Below are 27129 nucleotides of genomic sequence, written 5' to 3' on the forward strand. Positions count from 1 at the left end.
CTTGCATGCCTCCAGCTGGGGACCTGGCCCACAGCCCATGCTTGTGCCCTGACAGGGAACCAAACCAGTGATCTTTAGGTTTGCAGGTCAGTGCTCAATCCACTGAGCCACACCAGCCAGGGCAGTGTGTCATTTTAAATTAGTACTAATTATATTTCTAGATATTTGGGAAGAATAGGAAGAGGGGTAGACCATTTCAAGGAAAAATAAAAACTTTCCTATATCTAAACTGTGAAAAAAGGTACAAATGTGTGTATAAAAAGTACATTTTAGTCATTAAAGTTTCGATTATATTTTATTAATTGTCAGAAAGGCTGGGGAATTTTTGTATTAAAAGAATACCCTCAGGTGTACAATACATTAGGATGATGTTTCCAAATTTAAATAATTGCCCAGTTTTAAATAGAGTGTGATCCTGACTTGTAGTGATGTCCCTGACTTAGGGCAAGTCCATTTTCTAGTTTGTGGGCAAGTACGAAGTGAGATTTCCCGCCAAGCCAAACACTCCAACTGAGGACTTCATCTGGTCATGGTTAACCATCCCAACTTTGGGTGGTGAAGACCATGAAGTAAGAAGATTCAAAATGATTTTTAGTTCTTAATATATTATTCATTGATTTTTACATTTGTTATAACCTTGAAATTCTGGGTAAAATCATAACCCATATTGCTATAAAAGTTTGGTTGCTCTGAAACAAAGGAATGGACTTAACAGTCTAACATTGGCCATAAACTGGATTTGAATTAGAGAGGAAAATTTGGTGAAATAACTACGTAATTTTTATCTAGAAGGCAGAGGGTATTTATTTAAGAGCAAAAGGAATTTCAAAAGATGAGTAAGTTAACTTCTCAGTTAACTCCCTGCTCTCATCCTGACTGCCAAGGGCCCTCCCACCTCCTTGTCACACTCAGCTTTGCATTGTATGTTCTGTGTCCATAGCTTGTCTCTTCCCAGTGTGTAAGTACTGGAGGCAGGAGCTGAAGTTTGTTCAGTGCACTCCCTGTGAATACAGCTGATGCTACAGAACGTTTGCCAGATGTAATCTAAAGATTTTAAGAGTAACAGACAGTATCTCTCGTAGTTATCTGTGCTGCGAACTTAAGGAAGTTGACAGTGAAGAAATTTCACAAACATGAAGAAGAGATTGACATCCACAATGAGTTCTTCCGACCATACGAACTGAGTAGTTTTGATGATACTTTTTGCTTGGCTATGACAAGTTCAGCACGGTATGTTGTGAGTACTGATACTGTAAAGATTTGGGAACTATAGTTTCCCTACTTTATAGAGATGTGCCTTACTTTACCAGAAATCTGTTCTGCAAGCCTGCTAGCAGGTTCAGCCTCTGAATACCTCCTGTGGTTGACAATCTGCTACTTCAGGAAGCAGTCCTCTCTTTTGTTAGAAAACTGGATTTAACTTCTTCTCTTTAATAAGTTGAAATCTTTCTCCCATTGGTCCTCGTTTGTCATTTATAATACACTCAGGTTTTAAAATTGAACATTGAAGTTGATAGCTAACATAATTAGTGGAAAAAGCATAGTCTTTGGCACTTGGAAGGCTGGAGATGAATCTTAGACCAGCCACTGCCTACCTGTGTTACTTTAAGAAAATTATCAAACTTATCTCTCAGTTGGTTCATTTCATATACATAGGGATGTGTGTGAAACCACACAGATATATTCACATATATACTGTGTGCCTAATATAGTACCTGACACAGGTGGAGGACTGATAAGTGGTGACTATCACTATATTACAATTTTTATTAGGCACAAGACAAGTCTAGTTCCTGTTCTGTATGACAGGTCTTCAGATATTTGAGGAAGCATAGTTAATTTTTTTCAGGGTAAATATCCATTCTTTTTTTCATAACTCATGTGACATTGTTTTCAGACTTTCCATCCTGGTATGTCACCTTTGAACATACTTTATTTTCCTATGTCTCTTTCAGACCTTGGTAGGACCTTTTAGAAAAATGATAAGATGACAAGAAAATTTGGCAAAGCAAATCACTTCTTAATTATTATGTTTAAACTAAAATTTACATTTTTTTATTTTAAATTTTCTTCAAATGTGATATATGTATGCCTAAGCTTAATGCGGTACATGTAGAAACATATTTTATGGTTTTGTTTCCAAGAAATTACATTTTGCTTCAGTTTTATTAGATAGAAAATTTAGAATTTTTACTTGCTTGGTTTTCAGTTAAAAACTTATTAAAGTTTAACAGTTTTAACTATAAGGTCATTGTCATCTCCAGAATTTTTCATTTCAGCAAAGGATGAATGAGGTTATATGTATATATATGTACAGGCATACAGTTGGCTTCATTTGCAGGAATTATGTCCTATGAAGTTCCTGTAAACACTGAATTAGAGAACATTGAACCTTTGCTCCTAGAAGAAATAAAGGGTTAGGTTCCTATAAGCTTCTTGTCACAACGTTTTATCAACCATTCAATATGTAACCTTGTTTTGTGTGTTTCTGTTCAAAGATACCTTATTTAATACATATTGTCAATTCATTACCATTGAGCACACAGCCAACAGCATTATAACTCATGCCTGAATGAAGCTTATCTAACAGATATTTTCTGTAGAACACACAACTTTCTTATGCTTAGAAATACAAGGCAGCTTTAGCACTGTGTTTGGGAGCCATTTTAGCCAGTGAGATCACCAAGAAAAAAAAAAGAAGAGGAAGAAGAAAAGGCCCAAAAATGTGAAAAACATGGTACTAAATAAACTATGAAAAGGATACTTGTTTACAGTATGAGAACAAAGACAAGAAGTGTCACCTTGTTCTTCCTCAGCTGGGAAATGAGCGTTGGGTTCCTCTAATTTTTCACTGTTCTGTACATGCATATGTCTGGGAGTGATCATGAAAGCTATGAATATTGATTTTGGAGTTCCAAATAAGTTTTAGTGAGTAAGCAAATTCTCAAATATGGAGTTGACAGATAATGATGATCATTTGTATATGTTCAAAAGAAAGAAAGAAAAATTAACTTAAATTTTTTTAAAAACACAATGAAATACTACTCAGCTGTAATAAAGAAGGAAATCTTATCTTCAGCAACAGCTTGGATGGACATGGAGAGCATATGCTATGTGAAATAAGCCAGTCAGAGAAAGACGAGTACCATATGATTTCACTCATATATGGAATCTAATGAACAAAATGAACTAACAAACAGAAGCAGACTCATACATAGAGAGCAGGCTTACATCTGTTGGGGATGGGATTGGGGGTCTGGGAGCTGGAGGGATTGAGTTAAAAAAAGAGAAAAAACTCATGGACACAGACAACAATATGATGATTGCCAAAGTGGAGGGGATGGAGGAGGTTATGGGTGGATAAATGGGGCTAGAAGGAGATTTGACTTGGGGTGGTGAACACACACTACAGTGTATAGATGATATATTGTGGAATTGTACACCTAAAATCTGTATAATTTTGTTAACCAGTGTAACCCCAATAAATACAATAAAAATAAAAAAATTATAATTAGGAAAAAAACAATTTGTTAAACTTTTATATTTGCATGTTAAAATAAGACTATGGTATACCTTTTAAAAATGAAATGTAATAAGATTGTGTACAGCAAAAAAAAAGTTTTCAAACTGTTTTAAGAGGCATTTTGAGTCAAATTCAATATTACTTTCTTTACCTTCAAAAAATATAATATTAAATCACACTTGGAACAGTACCCTTAGCAGTAACTGTTGCCTTTTTGGCATCCAGCGAGGGAGTTGGGTCTGGCTTCAGCAATAATAGATAGGCATTGCATAGTGAGGACGTAGCTTTAGCTCTTAGTAGGTGGTAAATTAAAAGTTTCTATTTAAAGTGTTCCAACAGTGTTTTAATGAATTAACCTTAGCCTAATGAGGTAGATGTTGATACTTTAATTCATACCACTGTGTGTTTGAGCATTGTATCAGCTTTTTAAGTGGTACAGTGTAATAAAAACATTGTCCATAAAACTGAGTAGCTTAGTGTTTTGTCATTGGTTTTTATGAGTTTAATTTTACCTGAAAACTAATCATGATATACAACAAGAGGGTATACATCTTAGCAGTAATTCAGATATCAACTTTGTTCCAATAAACAAAATCTTAAATTCATAACCACTGGGCCTCATAATCATAAAGAAAATTCACAGTGAAGACTGATAACATTGAGGTTACCTACTATTAGTTCATGGGGTTTTATGGCTCTATTCACGTAAGTTTCCCTGAACATTTGGCTCAGAATATAGAATAAACTCTGTGCTTTGTGTACTCACAGATGTAAATCTACTTTTGCTCACCCCTGTGTGTAGCTGCAGAGGCTAAAAAGGAATAGTAGAAAAATGTGAATTTAATGGAATCCAATATTTGGATGGACAGTGATTCATATGAAATTTTTTCCCCTTTCTTCAGTGACTTCATGCCTAAAACTGTTGGCATTGATCCAAGTCCATTTACTGTGCGTAAACCAGATGAAACTGGAAAATCAGTATTGGGGTAAGATTTGCGTGTATTGATAGAATGAAACTTTATCTATTTTCGAATGAAATTTTAAAGCTCGATGAAAAATAACAGTGCTTGCAATATAATCTCCACCCAAAACTAACCACTTAAAGTCACATAGTTTGGGGCACAGTTCATTTAATGCATCTATACAGGTAGTTTATCTGTAGCACTGGGATGACCAAAGTGGTTCAACGTGGAAAATGAAATTTATGGGACTTTCAGCTACATGGTACATTTTATTACTTTAAATTAGGACTATCACAGCTATAAAGACAGGTAGTAGGTATGATGTGCTAGGTCTTATAAATGGCTTAGCATCCTCTGTTTCCCTCAACATAAAATACTTAGCTAAAAATTTATATTCATAGTATTTATTTTTGTTAGCATCCTGAGGAAACATTAAAATAAAGATGCTCAGATAGATTAATAGGTTTTCTGTATATTACTGTAATGTTGTTTGGGGGAAGACTTATTATGTCCATTAATACAGGGAAGAAGGCAAACCATGTTTACATCTTCCTGCTTAGAGACTGGAGTGAAATGTGGTGTTCTAGTGTAAGAATTACTCTTACTGCCGCTGACCTGAATAATCCGTGATACGTTTCTTGTAGACCCTGACTAGAAATCCTGACCAGACTGTTGATACTGTGTCCTAATTGTATTTAAGAGTGTGTATGGGGTCCTAATTGGATCTTATTTACATGTGACTTATACAATGGGATATGTATTACTATTTTCCAGACACACCATTTTTATGGCTTAACAAAGTGGCTTTAAATAGCAGTGTGTAAAGCTCTGGACCAGATACTAAAGAATTTAAAAGAAAGGATCCTTAGGAGTTTAGAATTCAAGGACTTCCTAGGACAAATACATAAATGACCAGCTATATTAGTGTAAGGCATAGAAAGGCTATCAACTGTAAAATTTTTAGTTGCAGAAAGTCAGAAACTAATTTATTTTCTATAATATCTAACCCATGGTCACATAGCATGGCATTTTCCTTTCCTAGAACATTTTTGAATATTACGGTATTTTAAGTTCTTTGTAGATAATTTTTTTACAAAGAATGAAATAGTAAACATTTTTTTATAAAAGCCAAAATTTATAAAATATTTTCTGAATTAAAAAGAACAATATTTTTACTATTCTCAAATTTGGAACTAAAATAAAAGTAAATATTTTTGTAAGTGTTGGTTCTTTCTGTTTGGTCTCCCCATCTATTTCCTATTATTAGAAGCTCTGTTCAGCAAATATAATTATTTACTAATAACAATAAATTTTAAATTTTAGTTCATGTTCATTATTGCTCATTACCCTGGTACAAATACATAATCAGCTGAAACTGTGATTGATAAAAATCATAGGAAGGAAGGAAATATACGTGGATTTGGTTCTTGACCTTTTCTTGAAGCTTTTACAACTTACAGTTAATTTTACTAAAATATAGGGTTTTTCACAGTCATTGTCTTGTGTTTCACTAGGACTAAGGTTTTGGGATAGTGTGGTGCACAGTGAGTGTCGAGGGTTCAGTTTAAAGATGCTTCACCTTCACATTTATCTTTTCAAAGAAACAAAAGCAATAGAGAAGAAGCTGTATTGCAGCGGAAAACGGCTGCCAGTGCCCCGCCGCCCCCCAGCGAGGAGGCAGTGTCTAGCAGCTCTGAGGACGACTCTGGGACTGACCGGGAAGAGGAGGGCTCTGTCTCTCAACGCTCCACTCCAGTGAAGATGACCGACGTGGGAGACAGTGCCAAAGTGACTGAGGTACGTGGTACCCAGGGAGCTTGTGTGGCCCAGCATGAGGCTCTGGAGAGTGATTTCTAAAATTCTACTTTCGGTTAAAAGGATGAGAGCAAGAAAAGGTCACGTTATCTCATTCACACCATTCTAATGTGTGACATTTGAGGCACTGCAGAGATGAATAAATATAGCATAGACAGACAAAATTAAAATGGCTTCATTTTGAAATAAAATTGGTGTTTTTACTGCACTGTATAACAGCGACATTCTTATTACTTTAGAATTGTTAAGAGAACCCTTTCCCTCTTTGAGCAGCCCATCTACTTCAGGTTCATTTATTCCCTTGCTCAGCACAGTGATGGAATGCAGGGTTTGGACCTGGGCCTCACAATCTTTGCATAGCCCCAGTGGGAAGTTCATCCTGTGCAATTTGATATTACTCACATATTAAGGGAAAATAAAAGGGAAGTAAACAACAAAAGAACCAAATTTAGCTTTGGGAGAAATTTGATTTCTAGAAATAGCCAGAGGTCAGTATGACAAAATGTGGTAATACAAGAACTGAATCCATTATCCCAGGAGTTGGCAGCCTGCCACCAATTGGCCCCATCCAGACAGGTATTTTTGTAAATAAAGTTTTATTGGCACCCAGCCATGCCTGCTTGTTTGTATGTGTCTGTGGCTGTTTTTGCATTTTAACAGCAGAATTGGATAGTAGCTGTAGAAATGGTATGATCCAAAGAACCTAAAATGTTTACTATCTGGCCCTTTGCAGAAACATTTGCTAATTCCTGTATTATACTAAAACAACTAATAATTATGTAACAGTTTTTTACCCTAAAAGAAACTATTTTTGGTAGAAATAAAATTAGGTTTTTTAAAAACCATTAACTGAGAAGTTTAATAAATACGAGATTTATCCAGAAAAAGTGCAGCCATTATTAATGTAACAAGAAAGGTTTGTGTGACATTGATGTAACCTGGCAGCCAAGGACAGTGGTCTGGAATGCCATGTGTGAACAGTGACAACTTCACCGTACTATTCAGTAGGGGTGGTAGACACTGTACTGTGTGGCCATCACATTTAAAATAACTGAGCAAGTAGAGCAATGAATCTACATCAGATTTTGTGTTAAACCTGAACATTCCTCTGTGGAAACTATTGGGATGATTCAGAAGGCAGCAGCTATGGGCAACTGGTGATTGGCAGCTTCAACACAACAACACGCCCACTCATACATCACATGTTGCTCGTGCATCACGTCTCATGCAGAATTTTTGGTGAAACATCAAATCACCCAGGTGTCTCAGCCCTACTATAGTCCAGCTTTGGCAGTCTGTGACTTGCTTTTCCCAAAACTAAAATCACCTTTGAAAGGGAAAAGATTTCAGACAGTCATTGAGGTTCAGGAAAATATAACAAGGCAGCTGATGGCAACTGGAAAAACTGTGAGGTCCCAAGGTGCGTACTTTGACGGGGACTGAGGCATCATTGTCCTGTGTACAATGTTTCTTGTATCTTGTATCTTCTTCAATAAATGTCTCTTTTTCATATTACATGGCTGGGTACCTCCTGGACAGACCTCGTAGATTCAAGAAACATGTGATTTCTTTTGTGGAAAAATTCGCAGGTTCATTTTCTTCATTTCTGGAAATAATGAATATGCTAGATGTCTACAAATTCTTCCCGGTTCCTTTCCTTTTTTTAAACCGCAGAACATGGTCCAGTCCATGAAAGAAGTATATGGAATTAACCTTTCCGATGGCCTCTCAGAGGATGATTTCTCCATTTATTCAAGGTAAACTGTTTCTATGTAGAGATTGAGACAAAATGCAAATGTCTTACTACAATAACTTAAATCTAGTAGAATTTCTAAAAAAATTAAAATAGTACAGAAGGAAATGAAGTCTACCTGGAATACAGTAGTAGCATTTAGAAGGTCAGATTCAGAAACACTGATTTATATTTGGAGGTATTGCCTGAGACTCCCGGTGCCTCTCACAATAAAAATTTATGATGCATACATGTATTTTCACTGTCCTCATATAAGCTGAAACCTGAAGTACAAACACAGTTCTGCAGTAACAGATCCTCAAGATCAGGTACAGAACAAACCTGGGATATTGCCAGCTGAGGACCTTGCAGTCACTTTAGCTTTGGGCTGCTGGTGGGAATGGTGTCTGAGAAAGAAAGAGGAAGCAGTAATATAAGGGTGCCAGTTCAGAATGTTATAGACTTTGTTAGGAAGATCAAGCTGAAAGGAGAGGAGCCATCCGCCAAAAGGCATTTCCTGAAATCACAGATGTAATTTTTTGTTTATATGTGTTTTTCTGAGAAGATTCATAGTTACCAGATTCTCTCAAATGAATCCCTCACCTAGAAATCCTGATGAAACTAGTGTAAATACTCCCTAATACGTGCATTGAGAAGGCAATAATTTTTCACTATTCCCATATAATTTTATTAGCAGTTATTATGTCAAAATCCACATTTATAGGATCCAAAGGACTGTCTTAGAAAATTCTAAAGCATATGTAATTAGACTTTAACAGTAAGATAGAACATAGTCTCATTATAGTACAGCCCTTAAAAAGTCAAGGATAGTAGAGAATTAAGTACAAGTCTATCCAACTAGAAATGAACAGCATGCACCATGCCCCTTAAAGCAAAGCCCCATGAAAGTATAACGTATTTCTATGAATGTGAATTTCAGTGGCAAACATCACTGGCTTCCAAAAAACTGACACTAAAGGAATTTCCAATCAAAACACAAATGTCATGACTTTCATTAAATATAGAGTTATGATAATTCTATAATGAGACCTTCATATAAAATTGTTATCTGAAAGCTTATTTCATTTTGTGTGATCTGCTGAATTTATTGCAAGTGGTTTCTTCTTCATCTTACTTTTTATCTCTTGTAATTTGTAGATTTGTTCAGCTGGGTCAGAGTCAACATAAACAAGACAGGAGCAGCCAGCAGCTCTGTTCCAGGTGCCCAGATGGAGTTATAAAATTGTGAGTACTAGATTAGACCCTTTAAAAAAACACTTGTGTTCATGCCATTCGTAGTGCTTTTTTTTAAGACTTTGTAAGAAAAATGTTGTCTTGTCACCATATTAGTGCAAGTGCTAAAGCATCCCCTCCTGGTACCTTATCCAAGGAAAACTGGGTAGCTCTGGGTGTGGAGAAGAGATTGGCAGCCTTGAGTGTGCTTAAGATGTACCCTTCGGAGGTGGGATTGGAGCTGAAGGAGGCTTCTCTTCACTGGGTAGAGGTGGGATGACAAAACAGCTCTGACCCTGTGGACAGGCTCTTCAAGTTCAATGCAAGGCTCTTGAAGACAGGAATGGGCTTGTCGCTTCTAACTGTATATCCTCACCAGTTCTTATAACTTGCTATAAATTAAGCAGGTATTTAGTAAATTCTTAAACAGTACTAGTTTCATATCCTGAATCACAGCTCTACCACTTCTTTTTTGTTTGTTTGTTTTACCTTGAGCAAGTAACTTAAGCCTTGTGTAGCTCTGTTTCCTCATCTGCAGAATGTGATAATAATCCCCTGATATGTAGGAGGGCGGTAGGCTTAAATAAAATAATACAAAGGGCTTAAGACAGTGTCTGCAAAAAGTTCTCAGTAAGTAGTGATCTTCACCATCATCACATCTTCATATTCATCCTTATTCTCTGCTCATTGGGGCCAAACAAAGCAGAGCTTGTGGCCAGGAGACGCTCTCCAATGCTGTATGCTCAGTTGGGTTTCTTGTGGAAAATGGCTCAGTGTGGCGATAAAATGAGGTAGTATGTGCAAGGTGTTTAGATAAGTGCCTGGCATATATTGATATTTGGTAAAGATTCTCTTCCCTTTTCTTGACCAACGTCATCAGTTCAGTAATTTATTTGATAGATACCAATTGCCTAACTTCACTGTGTACTGCATCTGCATGTTTCTGATTGATAGTTAAGAGGCTGTTGTAGTAAACCAGGCAAAGACTGGTGTCTTAGAGGGTAGTGGCTGGGAGGAGTTTGGAAATGGGATGGATTTGGGGAATATTTCGGATCAGGACTTGAATACTGACTCATCATGGAGGAAGAGGAAGAGGAAGAGGGCCGAATCAAGGATAACCCTTGGGTGTTTTGGTCTGTGTAACAGGTTTCATTGATTCATTTAGCAGATAAGTATTGAGTATTCCTGTGTTAGGACCATTCAGAGCTGCTACCTACCAAAGTGAGAAGCACTACAGAAGGATATAGTTTGCCTTGAAAGGACCATCAAAGCGGCCAGTTTAGGAAGCAGTTGACTCAACTAATCTGGAATTCAGAAGAGAGCTTTCTGGAGAAGCAAATGCACATGGGTGATAATTAAAGCCACTGACCAGGAATGAGGCTACCTAGGGAAAGAGAGTAGAATGAGAAAAGAACTACAGCTGAGTCTTGAGGGGTCTGGGTCTGTCAGCTGAGACAGACAGAAACCTGCAAGGGAGGAAGAGATGGCTAATGGAGAAGGGGAAGGAAAACCCAGCAGTGTTTTATTACAGACTTCAGAACAGCTATTCATCCCTTCTTTTTCTTCCCAGCATGATTTTTCTTTTTTTCTCTCTCTTTTTTAAAACATACAAACTTGTTAAGTTAGAGAGTTTTTCTTTCTTATGTCTTATTAGCATGTGGAAGTATAGGCTCCCAAATGAATTGAAATATATGTGGCCAAAGAAGGAGTCTTTAAATATGTTTGTAAAATAAGAGACTCTGTTAACCAAATTGTATTATACAAATTGATTATTCAATTAAAATAGTATGCTGCAACTTAGGACGAGGAGATGATGAAATTAATATAGCATATAAAATAAAAATATATATTTTCCCATTTTCTTTAACATTGGGATTACTTTGATTCATAATTGCTCTTGCAGTTACTACTATTAACTTCTTTTCTTAAAATATTTAGTACTTGCTTTTCTGAGTCCAAACACACATGAAAATCATGTGGATTTAGATTGTTTTTAACCTTTCCAATTAATTAGTAAAGAATCTAACATGAGTGGTTTTTTACACATAGTTAGCAAGATAATAAAGAGCCCAATAGGCTCTTCATTACATTGTCCTGGCAACTGCCCAAGGGTGTTGCTATTGTTTTTGTGTGTGTCTGTGTTTGTGCATGGGTGTGTGCCTTAAATTGAAACTCTATAACTAAGTTCTTAAAATGTCAGCTATTCAGTTTTGGATTTCTAAAGCTATTCCAAAACCAAGAGAATTTAGATTTATACAAGATTATTGAAATTGTCATCTAGTTATGTTTTAGGTTCTAGTAGATTTTAAAATGGTAGTAAGTTTATTTTAAGTTTATATATGTATGTATTCATATCTGGAAAATTCATAATGTAACCAATTTTTCTTGAAGTCACGAGGCCACCAATATTTCTTTTCTAAATATGAGGTAAAAACAACAGAGGTGCAGAAGCCTGGATGCGGGAGCTAGACACTTTCCCCAAGGTCTTGCAGGACATTTTTTAGAGGTGGATGCTAAACCCAAACCGGTCAATGTCTGCACTGTCAGCCCACTTAGAGCTGTTTGCTGATCCCTCCCTTGGACTCATACACTTCCTAAGTGTATGGGTGGCCATCCTGGAGAAGGGACATCAGCCAACATGTATTGAACACTCAGTGTGAAATGGGCACCGTTCTACATACCTCAACCTGTATTCACTCCATTCTCACAGTTATCCTGTGGAGAAGATCTTATTATCACCTTCATTTTGCAAATGGGGAACTGAAGCACAGAGAAGTATGTAACTTGCCCAAGGTCAAACAGCTAGTAAGTAAAGGGACCCAGATTCAAACTCAGGCCAGCTCTCCATCACTAAGCTGTAAATGCCTAGTGTTGCCACTGCTTTTATAACCACAATGATAGAAATTCTTTATCATTAGTGTGAACATTCCTCTCTTTGATTCTTTGACATGATCTATATGCAGACTTAATATTTCTGCTCTGTTGATCTTGAACTTTAAAAAATATTTTAAGATAATATATCTTTAATTCTTTTCCCAGTACTCAGCATATTGCCCCTAATGTAGACATGCTTCCGGGCAGGCATACCTTGCTTGGCTCATGACATGGTGTAGAGGCTGGTTAGCCATCATCAGAACAGTGTTGCTGCTATTTAGGTTTATTGCTGTCCTACTAGGGCTACAGGTTATAATAAGTTCCTAGAGGACAGCCCATCTTTGTGTCCTTTGCTGTCCCCAGAACAGTACCTGAAACTTCGGACTCAGTAAATACTTATTGAAATGGACTGAATCTCACCCCTCTATCACTTCCATTACTGTCAGAGTTCATATGAGACCCCCTGAGCATCCCTAGAAGCCCACCTTACCCAGTGTCTCCCTGGTTTTTAGCTATCCTCCCCGTGGCTCCTCCCCCCAACCCTGAACATTTTTTAGCTCTTCCCTTATTCTGTTTTGTGCTCATAAGCCCTCTTGTACTTTCCTGGTTTGTTCTTGTTTTCCCCTGCTGCCTTCTGATAAAAGAAAAAAAATAAGCATACCAAGTTTTTAACTTTTTTTTTCTTTCTGTATCCTGCTTCCACTTGCACCTGTGAGCAAATGCAGGGTGCTGTGCAGGGACAGGTGGGACCAACCTGTTCTCATTTTACACTCCTACCAGTTCTCTGAGTTTCAGCTAAGTAACAAATGCCAATCAGTGTAGGTTAAAAAGAACATGAGCACATATATTATTAGCGCCTGCTATTCTGTGGCTCCCCGTTCCAGGAATATGTCTCACTCATCTAGAAACGATCTCTAAGAAATGGTTCAAAATATAGCACATAGACTTTGGATAAATACTGTCTAATTTAGGATTTTTCCAATGCAGGATGAGCTGAAATGTAATATAAATGTTTGTTGATTGAATGAAAGTATGTGCAAGTAATTACTTTTGGAAATAATTAGAAAAGGAGAAGATAGGTCAGGAAGAAAAGGGGACAGGAAGAGACAGGAGAGGTTTCAGTGATGTATCCATCGTAGCTAAAATAAATGTAGGCCTTAGAAAATACATTCTTGTTACTTAGGACTAATTGAGAGCTGGGATATGCATGCAAGGGAAGGAGGTAACAGGAAGCTTCATCTGAAAGTCAAAATGAACAAACCATTAGATAAAGTGAACACTCTTTGTTTGAATATTATCTGCAATAGCATCTGCATACTATGTTAAACAAGATAAGTATAATGAAATGGTGAATTTGTTGAAACTTTCAGGAAGGGCTGTCCTGAAAGATTGCTAGCATATAAGGAATAACAAATGTAAATTTATTATGTAGCTGTAAATTAGTACTCGTGTTATTAATTCAAGGTATCTAAAATGACTTCCATATTTTTTAAATTTAAGTTTATTGCCTATTTTATTTTGGTGACAAAGCATATCATTTATGGGAGTTTTCGCAGGGGAGTCTTAAGTACCCACCCCCCTTAACATGGGTTTTGGTTTTTGTTGTTGGTTTTTTAGGAACATAGATCTCTGTAAGGTAAGGTATATTCACCTTATTGGTAAGACACTAAAGGCATTAAATGACAGATATTTATTGAATGCTCCTCCCTATGTGCCAGGTTAAATGCTCACATACATAGTTGAATGAGATAAAGCCTCTGCCCCCTGAGGGCATGCATTATTGGGTGTACATTGTCATTATTCCAGGTGGTGGGGAGGTGTGAAGGTGTTAGCAGAGGAGGCTGTGGGACTACAGGGAAGAATACAAATCAGAGCTTCCTGGGCAGGGGTAAATTCTGAAGAAAAGATGAAGTTACCTGGTTGAAGAAAGCTAAGAGGACATAGAGCAGAAGCTCCAGTCACCACTTTTAGCGATCCATATATAATTCTGTGTGTCTAATGCCAGGGAATAATCAAGGAGGAGGCGAGAGACACAGGCAAGTAGGAACAGGATCAGGAGGAGATGCTGAGTGAGGGAGAGTGACCCTTGTGTTATTAAAAGCTTGTTTTAATCAGGGGAGTGATAGGCTTGTATTTGCATTTTAGAAAGGTCACTCTGGAATTAGCATGGAGAATGAATTGGAGGCAGAGAGATAAACAACATATCTGTTGGAAACAGGACAAAGAGACTGGAGTACTATTGGCCATTGAAGCAAAGAAGGGTTATTTTGTAAACGCAGAATTGTAGGGCTTGGTGAAACTTGGTAGTGGATTAGGTGTGAAGAGCGTGTGAGAGGCAGGAGTCCTATAGCTTGATGAATTAGATACGGTGGTAGGTCGCCAGGATTGGAAATACATGACAACCCAAATTTGGGGGCTCAGGTGGTTTTTTGTGATGATATAGGACATTCAAGATGATTTTCTGGAGCTAAAGAGATTTTAGATTAAACAAATTCAATAATTTAGTTTTTTTCCTGCTCTTGATCTAAAAAGCAAGTGAAATTTCTTAATTTTTCTGAAGGGATCTAGGTTAAATAGATTATTATATGTGCTTTTGAAATTTCCTGGAGATTCATGGTCAGATTGAAGAGGAAAACAATCCTTTAATTACTGATAGAAGAATTTATTATGGTGTTAGGTATATTTTTAGCTCATAAAACATTGCCTTGTTTTTTACATGAGCAAGCAAGTTAAATCTGTGGGAACAGATCTGGATATCTGATACGACCATGTCAGGGGTATTACTCACCAGCTGGCTTTCTTTGCTCTGTATACAAGAATCACATTTTGTAACTGTTTAACCTTTTGGTATTTTGCTACTTTACCAAATTATCACCCATTTGTGTATGGAAGGTGAGTGGGAAGATTTGGGGCAGATAGAACGATTATCGAGCCTGTGCTGTCACCATGGCTTCCTGACAGCCATTTCTTTTGCACAGTGAAGATGTGTGCCCAGGTAGGATGTATTCATTGCTCTTGTCTTCTTTGACCATATACAAGAAGTCTTTTCAGTTAGATAAAATTTTGGTTGAAATTTCTTTTTTTTAAGTTTAATTTTATATTTAAATGTAGCTTAACCACCCTATGTGTGAACCCCTTGGGGCTTTTATACATGGCTTTGAAAATAAAGTACAAATCCCATTAGGTCCTAATTGTGTTTAAAATTCACTAATAGTCTTTCAATGTTATATAAGTAACTTCTCATGTTTAATATTGTAATATTGCTGTTTATTTTACTTACAATTTTATAAAAAGATCTGAGGAATACCACCATGGAAATTAATTGCATTATGTCTTCATAATTAAAGGGCTGCTCATCGTTTGTTAACATCCTTCTGCCATCCCAATTTTATGGGAACAGAAAGTCCTTGGTAAATAGAACCCACTATGTTGTATTTTTAATCTAAAACAATTTTAAAAATACTATGACTTACTTGAGGCCAGGGCTTCTCTGCCTTTGTATCCTCAGGCCACAGCACACACAATGCCTGGCATACAGTAAGTATTAAAAATAAATTACAAATGACTAATATTTGATATTCAGTATTTTTACCTCTTTTAGGACTGTCATACAAAATTCAATGCGAGGGAGTAAGAGAAATGTCAGAGTTAACAAACGGCAAGGAAAATGATAAATGATAAATGTTAAGTTTTTATTTTACTATAGTTTTATTTTCAGTTTTGGATGTAACAACTCAGAGTTCTTGGCAGGTATCAGGATTTTTTCAATTGACAAATTACTGCTGTTCTTATTAGTTAATTTATACATTGTGTTAGTAGGACAAGCTAAAATTACTATAGTTCAAAATAAGGAAGTGTGATACCAACAGCTTTGTTCTTCTTTCTCAGGCTTGCTTTGTCTATTCAGGGTTTCCATACGTATTTTATGATTATTTGTTCTATTTCTATAAAAAATGCCATTGGAATCTTGGTAGAGATTGGAATTAAAAATTACTTTTGGTAGTATGGACTTTTTAACAATATTAATTCCTCCTCCAGTTTGTGAACACAGGATATATTTCTGTTGATTTATGTCTTCCTTGATTTCTTTCATCAATGTCAAATAGTTTTTATTATATAGCTCTTTCACCCTTTTGGTTAAATTTATTTCTAAGTACTTTATTGCTTTTGATACTATTGTAAATGGGATTTTTAAATAATTTTTAACATATAGAAATGCAACTGATTTTTATATCTTGATTTAATGTCCTGCAACTTTTACTGAATTCATTTATTCTAACAGTGTTTTGGTGGAGTCTTTAAAATTGTTTCTAAATATAAGATCATGTCATCTGCAAACAGAGATAATTTTACTCATCCTTTCTGATATGGATCCCTTTTATTTCTTTTTCTCATCTGATTGCTCTGGCTACAACTTCCAGTAGCATGTTGAATAGTAATGATCAGAGTGAACTCCCTTGTATTGTTCCTGATCTTAGACAAAAAGCTTTTAAACCTTTCACCACTGAGTTTGATGTTAGCTGTGGGCTTGTCATATTTGGTTTTTATTGTGTTAAGTTACATTCCTTCTGTACACAGCTTATTGAGAATGTTTATCATGAATGGATGTTGAATTTTTTCAAATACTTTTATAAATCTATTGAGATGGTCCTGACTTCTATCTCTCATTCTACTGTGATGTATCACATTTATTGATTTGAGTATATTGAACCATCTTTGCATCCCAGGGATGAATGTCAATTAATCATGGTGTATGGTCCCTTTAATGTACTGTTGAATTTGGTTTCGTAGTATTTTGTTGAGAATTTTTTGCATCTATATTTATTGAGGACATTGGCCTATACTTTTCTTTTCTTATAATGTCCTTATCTGGCTTTGGTATCAGGATAATGCTAGCCTCATAAAATGTTTTTATGGAGGTGTTTGGGAAAGTTTTGTATTAATTCTCCTTTAAATTTTTGTTAGAATTTATCAGTGAAACCGTCTGGTCCGGGGCTTTTCTTTGTTGGGAGGTGGTTTTTTGTTATTTTGTTTTTTTATTTTTACTGATTACATCTCCTTACTCATTAGTAGTCTGTTCAGATTTCTATTTCTTTATGATTCAGCCTTGGTAGGTTATATGCATTTAGATATTTCTGCAGTTCTTCTAGGTTGTCCAATTTGTTGGTGTATAGTTGTTCACTGTTGTCTCTTATGATCTTTGTATATGTGTGGTATCAGTTGTAATGTCTCCCCTTTATAATTTTATTGAATTAGGTTCTTTCTCTTTTTTTTGCTTAGTGTAGCTAAAAGTTTATTTTGTATATCTTTTGAAAGGACCAACTCTTGGTTTGTTAGCCTTTTTATTGTTTTTTAATTTTCTATTTTGTTATTTCTGCTTTAATATTTATCATTCTCTTTCTTCTGCTACCTCTTGGTTTTGTTTGTCCTTTTTATAGTTTCTTGAGATGTAAGCTTAGTTTGTTTATTTGAGATCTTTTTTTCTTAATGAATGTTATCTCTACAAACTTCCTCGTTAAAACTGAATTTGCTGCATCCCGTAAGTTTTGTTATGTTGTGTTTCTAGTCTCATTTGTTTCAAGATTTTTTTTTACTTCTCTTTTATTTTTCTCTTTGATCCATTGGTTGTTCAGGAGTGTGTTGTTTAATTTATATGTGTTTGTGAATTTTCCAGCTTTCATCCTGTTATAGTTTCGTTCCCTTGTGGTTGGAAAAGATACTTAGTATGATTTCAAGATTCTTGAATTTGTTGAGACTTGTTTTATGACCTAAATATGATCTATTCTTAAAAATGTTCTACATGTGCTTAAAAAGAATGTGCATTCTTCTGTTGTTGGCTGAAATGTCCTATATATGCCTGTTAGGTTTGTGTGACTACATATTTACTAGTACTAGTGAGATTTACACATTTATATGTTTTGCAATATTAATTAGCATCCTTTTTTTCCACTTTTCACCAAGCTCCCGGGCTAGATAGGGCCACAAGCTTAGCTCTGCAGCTGGAAAGAGCCTCTGGCAGGCATCTCTTTTCAGTTGTAGCTGAAAGGAGGAATGTAGCCTCCCAAAATCTGAGTGCTGGTTACTTTAAGCACTGCCTTCTTTTTTGTTTCTGATTTTCTGTGGTAAGGCCCCTAAGATTTCCCCAGTGATCCCTGTGAGACAAGACCCAAGTGGGCATCGTGGAAAGTACTCTGCAGTGCTGAGGGAGCTGAATAGCCATCTTGGGCTCTTTCCCCACTGTAGAAACTATAAGCCCAGGGAAACCCTCTCAGTTCAGTGCTGTGACAGTCCAGGGGAAGAGAAGTGAGGCCAGGGTGTTGCCATTCCTCTTATGCTTCTAATGCTGTCCTTCTCTGTCTCTGGGTAAAGGGGGTTCTGGGATTTTCGCAGTGATGTCTTGTCTATGGATAGTTGCTAGCTGGCCTTCTTAGAAGGGGTTTGAAGTGGGGAATGACATATATAACCATCTAGACCCATGATTTTTTGATTTTAGGTTCCCTGTTCCTAAAAAATTGGTGAAGCTCTTCAAAAGAATTCCGCCCCCCCCCCCATATGTAACTAGCTCTTGGAATCCTTTGATGAACATACCTAGAATTAAACCATGATTTTCTGATGTTCATTTGCCTATTGTTTACAAGTACAGGACTCTCTAAAAGTTTTGCTTTATTTTTGTGTGTAATTTGCTCTTAGAATCTTATAATTGAAAAATTATGGCAGTTTTATATCAGTTGCAAAGAATGAAAATTTTTTCAATTTAAAAAATCTCTCTCAAACCCACCTCCCATTAGCTAGCAAAACACTCTTTGTAAGGTGGTTTACCTCCATTTGTAAAGGGTCACAGATTCTATTCTGTATGTATGATGTCACCAAAACACAATTAAGCCCCGAAATATCTGAATAAAATGTATCCTGTACTTATTTAAGAGAAAAAAGGGACTAAGACTATCTTGGCTTTTTAAACCATTTTGTTTTACTATTTATAATTGTTAGAAGTTCATTACCTAATGTCAAAATAAAGTCAATTAGTGCTTTTTAAGCATTGTACATCAGAGTAATACTTCTTTGAAAATAAAGCTCTTTTAGGTTTGTTTCAAAGATGAATAGCTAAATTGCTAGTTCTTTTTTCATGTGGTTAGAAAACAGGAAACTAAATTGACTAAACACAGTGTGTTCAGATACATTTAATTTTAATAATAGAATACAGCTATGAAAAAACATTCTGATAATCTCAGAAGCATCAGTAAATGTTTAGTAGATAGAAAAGGACCTAAAATGTAATTTTAGGTATCTTTTTGAGAACGCTAAATAGAATTATATTTGAAGTTTCGCAGACCAATAACTTCATTCCACACATTGTTTTCTTTTCATTATTGTTGTAATTGGCCCAAAGATTTTGCTTTTACTTGTAGGTAATACAAGTAGGTAATACATAGTAGGTAATACTCTTCTTGGATTTTCTCATGCTATTACAGAATCAGTTATTGGTTTCTTTATAGATTGTGTAGATGATATAATGAAAGTAAATTTATTGTTTACTAGTTTAAATTTATTCATTTTAGTCTTTATTTATTTATTTTTTTACACCTGGAATCTTAGGTATTTCTCAACAATGTCATCTGAATTTTTCATATACATCTCTTTTTCAAAAGCCTGTCTATAATAGCACCTAGAGATGCAAAGATACAAGCAGACTTATGTGGAGAGGGGTAGGATGGCATTCTCAGAATGTCTTAGCATGCATTCAAGTGTGTTAGGAACATGAAATCCAAGAACTGGAAAATGCCTAGAGATCATTAGATTGAATCCTCTGATTTTTCTGAGAAAATAAGGCCTGAAGATGGTCAGTAGCTCATTCAAAGTTACAAAGCCAATAACTGATAAAGCTAGGACTCAAATTCATTTATTTGGGGCTTAAACACTAAGTCCAATAACATGCTCTCCTGAGCGAGGCAACTGGAATTTCCACATCCCTTACTGGTATTGGGTGCAGCTAAAAGTGGGAGAGCCTCCTACAGAAGCAGGGATAGTAACAAATAGTGACATCTAGTAGGTTGTAACCAAAGGAAGAAAAAGAAAAAGATAAGCATAAAGCAGTGAGTTTCAAAATATGGTCTGCAAACTCCTGTGGGTTGTGAGACCCTTTCAGTAGCTAGTCCTTTTCTTCTCCAGTGCAGACTTACAGGAGAGAGAGAGAGGGAGAGAGAGAGAGAGAGGGAGAGAGAGGGAGAGAGAGAGAGAGAGAGAGAGAGAGAGAGAGAGAGAGAGAGAGAGAGAGAGAGAGAGAGAGAGAGAGAGAGAAAATCCATGTGAGAGAGAAACATCAACTGGTTGCCTCACAAAGGCTCCTCAACTGGGGATTGAACCCGCAACATTTTGGTGCATGGAACCTTGCTCCAAACAACTGAGCCACACTGGCCAGGGCCAGTTGTTCTCTATTAAATAGGACATTGAAGAGATTTGCAAACATGTAAAACATTGCTACCCTTTTCGCTAATTTTCTTTTGTTTTAGAAAATATGATTATTTTTCATTAAAATATATTATATATGTTAATATTTATTGGATTTATTGTTGTTACACTATTCCCTCACTTATCACGGGTATTATGTTCTAGACCCCCCCTGCGAAGTAGGAACCTTACATTTATTCTACACTCTTAAACCTATGTAACTTTAACAGCATATGTATATATAGTACCACAAAATCCTACAATATACCAAAAAATTCACAATAAATGATTAAATATAATATTTTTAAAAATCCCGCAATACAGTGAGGCTGTGATAAGTGAACCACAATATAAAGAGAGACTACTGTATTTTTAAATAAGTTAATAAATATTTTTAAAATTTTTGTTATTTTATTTTTAATTAAGTTTATTGGGTTGACAATGGTTAATAAAATTACATAGGTTTCAGGTGTACATCTGTATGTTGTATTGTGTGTTTCACATCCCAAGTCAAGTCTCCTTCCATCATCATTTATCTTCCCTTTACCTTCTTCTACCTTCCCCATATAAACCAAAGCTTACTAGGATCCTCAGTAGTGTTTTTAAGAGTAGAAAGTGTCCTGACACTAAAAAGGCATAGTATATTTGACCATTTATGTCTGTATGCAGCACTGAGGCAACCAGGCATCACTACAGTAGAACCTTGCTTAGTCCTTGCCAGCAGAATGATACTCTTGACTGGTTGAATAAATGTTTATTTATTTTTAATGTTTTTTAAAGGAATTAAGCATGTTATTCTAAAAGGTTTCTATCAAAAAAATAAAAAAAAAAATTGTTTGCAACTCTTCAAATACTTTCTGCTCCAAATAACAGAACATCTAACGCAGTTGGTATAAACTGTAAGATAATGGACGATTTGGGCTTCACCGAAAGATTGCACATAGGGCAGGTTCCAGAGTTGGTTGATTCAGGAGCTTCATAGGATCAAAAAGTATCCACTTTCTTTCCATCTCTCTGCTGTCCCATCTGCAGGCTGCTAGCAGGGTAGCTACAGGAGGTCCAGGTACCGTAGTCAGACACGGTAGTGCCTAAGGGAGAAGAGGAACGTTTTCTCCGTGTCTCCTCCTTAGGAGCAAGGAGTCCCAGACCCTGCCCAGCAGACTTCTCATGCCTCAGTGGCCAGGATTGGGTCACATGTCAATCCCTAAACTTGTCACTGCTGAGGACCGTGGGCTGTGATTGGCTTAAAATAATCGTTTTGAGGGACATGGTTGTGAAGAAGTCATTCCCAATGACTTAGTTATTCTAAACCAAACCAAAACAAAATCCTTTATCCTTACTCACTTAACTGGCAATTATTTGCAAAGGTGCTTAATAAAATAGGCAGTATGAATCTATGGAAAGAACCCCAAGCCTGAGAATTGGGAGCCCTGGGTCTGGTCCCACATCTGATATTGTTGAGCTCTGGTCCTTCCCTGTCTGTTTCATGGTCCCTCGTCTTTAAAATGAGGGCTTGTACTAGAACCCTAGTTCTGACATCCTCTGGTTCATTGGTTCCTTTATTCACCTACCTACTCCTTCATTCAATAATATTTATAGAGTGCTTACTCTATTGTGGAAGTCACAGGGAAGGATACAGATCTGCACTAGAATGCCACCTGTTTTATCACAACAGATGTTCTTCCTCCTGTACTACCTGCACACTGAAAGCCCAAAGGGAAGGAAGATCTCAACTGTTTCTTTAGTTGTAGCATAAATTGTTTAATGCCCTCAGCAAAGAGCCCTTGCCACAAAGCTTATTAGCAAACAGTTACATCATAAGAGTTCTCTCTTATCTTATTAAAATTTAAAATTTATTCAGAAATGAGAACATAAACCCACAAATGCATTCTGAAAAAGATAAGTCTTTGTCTTTGGGAAATATGCTTATGGGCCTGGCTGTCTATGATTTTGCAGTCACCTCAGTGTCGGAAAGAGTGTTTTGTAGAGAAGCAGGCCATTAAGAGAACAAAAAGGCAGCCATGAGAAATGAGAGAGACCTTGTTCTCTGAATACCCAAGGGTACTCTTACACTTTCTTTTCTTAGATAAAATGCTTAGAAATGTTTTATTTTTTTAAAACTAAGCTGCTTAAATTTTGGAGACCTTTCTCATGTGCATTATTGGTTAATTTTTCATGTCACATGAAGTGTTGAGATAGCTGGGAATATTTATCTCAGGAAAGAGAATTAGAAGTCATGTGACCAGTTCCTCAAGTAATAGGTGAAGCGGGGCCTTTTTAAGTTACTTTGGGGACCAATCAATAGAACACATAGGGAGGAAGATTTAGGGCCACTGAAGAGAAAAATCTTTCCAATAAGTAGAGCTATCAACAATGAAATGTACACATTCCATTAGTTAAAAGTCATGAGTTCTCCCATTGCTGAGAGTACTAAGGCAGAGGTTGGATAAGCTATCAGCAATATTGTGGACAGTTTCATTTGATCTGAGATTGGACAAGATGATTCAGAAGGAAGGTCGTCTCTGAGATTCTGTAATTATCGTTATCACAGCCATGGGACATCTGATGGTTGGGATCGTTAGCAGTTTGAAACAAAAAGTAGGTGATTCATTTATTCACCAAATGTTTATTAAGTACCCACTATATGAGACACTGGAGATACAGTAAAGAATAAGCCTGACAAGGTGCCTCAGGAAATTTATGTTCCAGAGTAAGCAGACAAACACTGAACAAATAGATACAACAATTTCATGTTAGGTTAAATGCCCTGAAGAGCACAAACTATGGTGATGGGAGGGTGTGATCTTTTTAAGATTAGGTTTTGAGGGAAAATCTCTTTGAGGAATTAACAGCTAAGCTGAGACCTAAATGAAAAGGAGGTGTCTGGCCAGAGATGACCGGGAAAGTGTTCAAAGCAGAGAGAATGCACACAAAAGCCCAGGGTGGGAACCAGCCTGGCATGTTTGAGAAGCAACCAGAAGGCTGAATGAGAGGTCCAGAGGACTGTGCTGTGGGTGGAGTAAGGCACAGGCAGGTGCTTCACTGTTATTTGCCCCGTGGGAAGACTGGAAGGTTTTCAGTCAAGAGTGGGGTGCTCTGATGTACGTCTCAAAAGATGACTATGGGTGCTTTCTGGAGAACTGATCATAGGGGGCAAGGAAGTAAGCAAAGAGGGAAATAAGAAACTCAAGAGAAGTGTGGTTTTACAGAAGCCAAGAATAAAGGAAGGTTATTGATGGCCTTGATAAGAAAATGTTTATGGGCAGTAACTTTGCAAGCCCATTTGGAGTGAATTAGGACAAGATGGGAAGTTATTAAGAGGACATGGGAATAGAAATTATTCTTTCAAAACAATGCTGTTAAGGGCTACAGTGAAACAGGACAGTGTCTGAAGAGGAATATGAAGTTAAGACATTGTTTCTAAGATATGAGTTACGACAGCAGCTTCTCTATGCTGATGGAAATGGGGCTGCGGGTATGCAGATGCTAGAGATTCTGGACAAAGAATTGTTTTGCGTTTTTATTGAAACCCATGACTTCTTTATCTTTGATGTTGATTCGTTTGTTGAGATTTTCTGTATTAAGTTGAACCTTATGAAATTATCAATATGCATATATATTTTACCTACAAAAACAGCAGTGTTAAATAATTCTACCTAATAGAATTAGGACTTTCTACTTAGACTATTTTAAATTTCTTCCATAGGCCTTTATAACTTATATACATTTTTAACTTGGAAACCATCTCAAAATTATCTAAAAGTTGTAAATTTGAGAGTAAGTTGCAGATCTCTTATCCTGTCTTCCCCTAACATTTTAGTAAGTATTACCTATAAATGAGAACATTCGCCAATAAAATCACAATACAATCCAGTAAAGTAAGAAAATTAACATCAAATACTGTACATTGCTATCAGCTAATCCTCTGATGAAGCTATTAAAATCTGATTCAAGTTTTTCCCATTGTTTCAATAGTATCTTTAATCCCCAAAAACTCAAGTCTATCACCTCCCTTTGCATTTAATTGTCATGTCTCTGTAGTCTCCTTTACTCCGGAACAGTTCCCCAGTCTTCCTTGATTTTCACAGCCATGACACTTTGAAAAACCCAGGCCAGTTATTTTGTAGAACGGCCCTTGAGTTGGGTTTGCTGTGATTATCTTCAGGTTATGAATCTTTGTGGTGTGGTAGCCAGCCTTCCGATTGGCCCCACCTCCTGTTAGTCACACCCTTATGCAGTCTCCTCCCATGCTATACCAGAGTTGATTTCTGTGACCAGGAGCATGGGAGGAGACTGCATAAGCGTGCAGAAGTGATCAGGTTATAAAAGTGATCTCTTGGATGACTTGCTCTGGGGGAAGCAAACTTCATGTTGTGAGCAGCCCTATGGATAGGCCCAAATGGCAAGGAACTGAAGCATCTGACAAACATCCAGTAAGGAACTGAGGCCTGCCGACCATGTTGAGTGAGCTTAGAAGTGGATTCTTCATCCGCAGTGAAACCTTGGGTTGACTGTCGCCCTGGCAGACAGCTTAACTTTGACCTTGTGAGAGACCTTGAACCAGAACCACCCAACTAAGCCACTCTCAGATTCCTGACCCCCAGAAACTGTGACCTAATAAGTGTTTGTTAGATTGAGGTACATATTGAATGCAGGCAGGAATATCAAAGAAGTGATGGTGGCTTCTTTTCATTGCATCCTACCAGGTGACACAATTTCAATTCATCCCATTACTAATGATCTTTATTTCAATCATTTGATTAAAGTGTTATCTTCTGAGCTTTATGCACTGTGTGGTGGCTCTTTTTTTTTTTTTTTTTTCTTTTAATTTTTTCACTTATTTTTCTCAGTATGAGATCTTGGTTTTCTGTTTCACTCAACACAGAATAATTTGTTGCTATCATTATTTATTTTGATGTTCAAATTGTCCCAAATTTCACCAAAGTCCCTTTAATCTGACTCCTGCTCTTAAGACATGTCCTTGTTATTTTTTGAGCACTTTCTTGATTTCTGGCACAAGATGTTCTAACGTCATCATGTTCTTTTGCTTGTCCTAGCCCTGAAATCAGTCCTTTTTCTAAGGATCCCTGGTTCTCTTTGGTGGAAAATGGTATTAAAGCTAAAATCTGGGCACTAGGCATGCCTCTTGCCATTGGGGTATTGCTGCTCCCAGGCCCTTTCATAGGACATACACACATTTACATATACATCTCTATGTAAATATATGCAGACCTATATAGGTAAATATATACATACATATGCGTATACAAGTATATACTACATGTGCATTTTATATATTACATAAGTGTATTTATAAATATAAATAAGTGTAGGTAAATATACCGTAGTCCCTCTATATCGCGGTTCATTTATCATGGCCTCACTGTATTGTGGGATTTTGAAAAATATTATATTTAATTATTTATCGTGGATTTTTTGCTATATCGCAGGATTTTGCGGTACTGTATACGTATGTTGTTAAAGTTACGTAGGTTTAAGAGTGTAGAATATGTTTAAGAACGTAAGTATTTATAAAAGTGTGGAAGAGGTTAATAAGGGAGTGGGAAAGGTTAACAAGGGACTGGGAACGGTTTATAAAGCCTTAAGATCTATATAAATACTAAAATAAATGTAAGGTTCCTACTTCACGGATTTTCACCTATCGCGGGGGGTCTAGAACGTAGTACCTGCGATAAGTGAGGGAATACTGTATGTAAATCTGTAAGTTCATACTGACACCTGTAAATGTAAGGTACCCAGCATTTTTTCTGCCTTTCTCCCTTTCCATGTTAGTGCTTTCTTCTCCAGCAGTGAGAAACTTGGCGCCTGTTACACTTATCATATTTATTTGATAAAGTCCCCCATACATAACCAATCTCCAGTCACCACTGCATGCACCCTTTCTCAGACATGGCTGCCCTCCATCCAGGCTCTGACTGCATTGCAGAGTCACCCACCCTCATGAACGGCCACCTCTCCACGTGGGCACCCACAACACCTCTCCTTGCTCAGGCTCCAACATACCTCCTCAGGTACCTGCACACATGGACACCCTCCTCACCCCACAGCTTTAACTTCCCACCCAAGTCTGCCCTCTGTTGGGACACCCTCCTTGCTCCGCTTGGGTTCGGATCCCCACATGCTGTCACAGGCTGTCTCTCCTTGCTCCACCCCACGTAATGGCTTTGCAGCCTACTTGTTCAGGAGAGGAAGAAGAGGAGCAGGGCTTTATGATTTTTTAGTGACATTGGCAGTGAAAAAGGAACATTCTGCTTTTCCACAGCTGACCTGTGGATTTCTTCTGTAGTAGTGGTTTCCAAATTTCTCATTATTACCAGAGTGTCTTATAAAGCTTGTTGAAATACCAAATACCAAAGCAAACAAAAACAACAATAAAAACATGGAACAATTAATGTCCCTAAAAAATTGTTAAATAGATAATGGAAAGGCATTCCTTTTCATTTTGGACTTTTGGTTACTCTTTAAATTTTCTATTTATACTTTTATTTATATTAAAGTATGTTATGGGGCATGTTTTCTTT

General features: G+C 36.8%; 1 protein-coding gene across 2 annotated transcripts in view; it reads left to right on the forward strand.

The window, feature by feature from the left end:
- FIG4 (FIG4 phosphoinositide 5-phosphatase) overlaps positions 1 to 27129 on the forward strand; it is a 107168-nt gene that overhangs the window by 68392 nt on the left and 11647 nt on the right. For both annotated transcript variants that reach the window (XM_090279747.1, XM_090279746.1), the window contains 5 exons: positions 1083 to 1230; positions 4426 to 4509; positions 6087 to 6282; positions 7975 to 8057; positions 9191 to 9277. In XM_090279747.1, the coding sequence (XP_090135873.1) occupies positions 1083 to 1230; positions 4426 to 4509; positions 6087 to 6282; positions 7975 to 8057; positions 9191 to 9277 (598 nt within the window). The remainder of the gene's footprint in view (positions 1 to 1082; positions 1231 to 4425; positions 4510 to 6086; positions 6283 to 7974; positions 8058 to 9190; positions 9278 to 27129) is intronic.

The sequence above is a fragment of the Furipterus horrens genome, unplaced genomic scaffold, assembly GCF_987537825.1.
Source record: "Furipterus horrens unplaced genomic scaffold, mFurHor1.1.pri manual_scaffold_6, whole genome shotgun sequence".
NCBI classification, from domain to species: Eukaryota; Metazoa; Chordata; class Mammalia; order Chiroptera; family Furipteridae; genus Furipterus; species Furipterus horrens.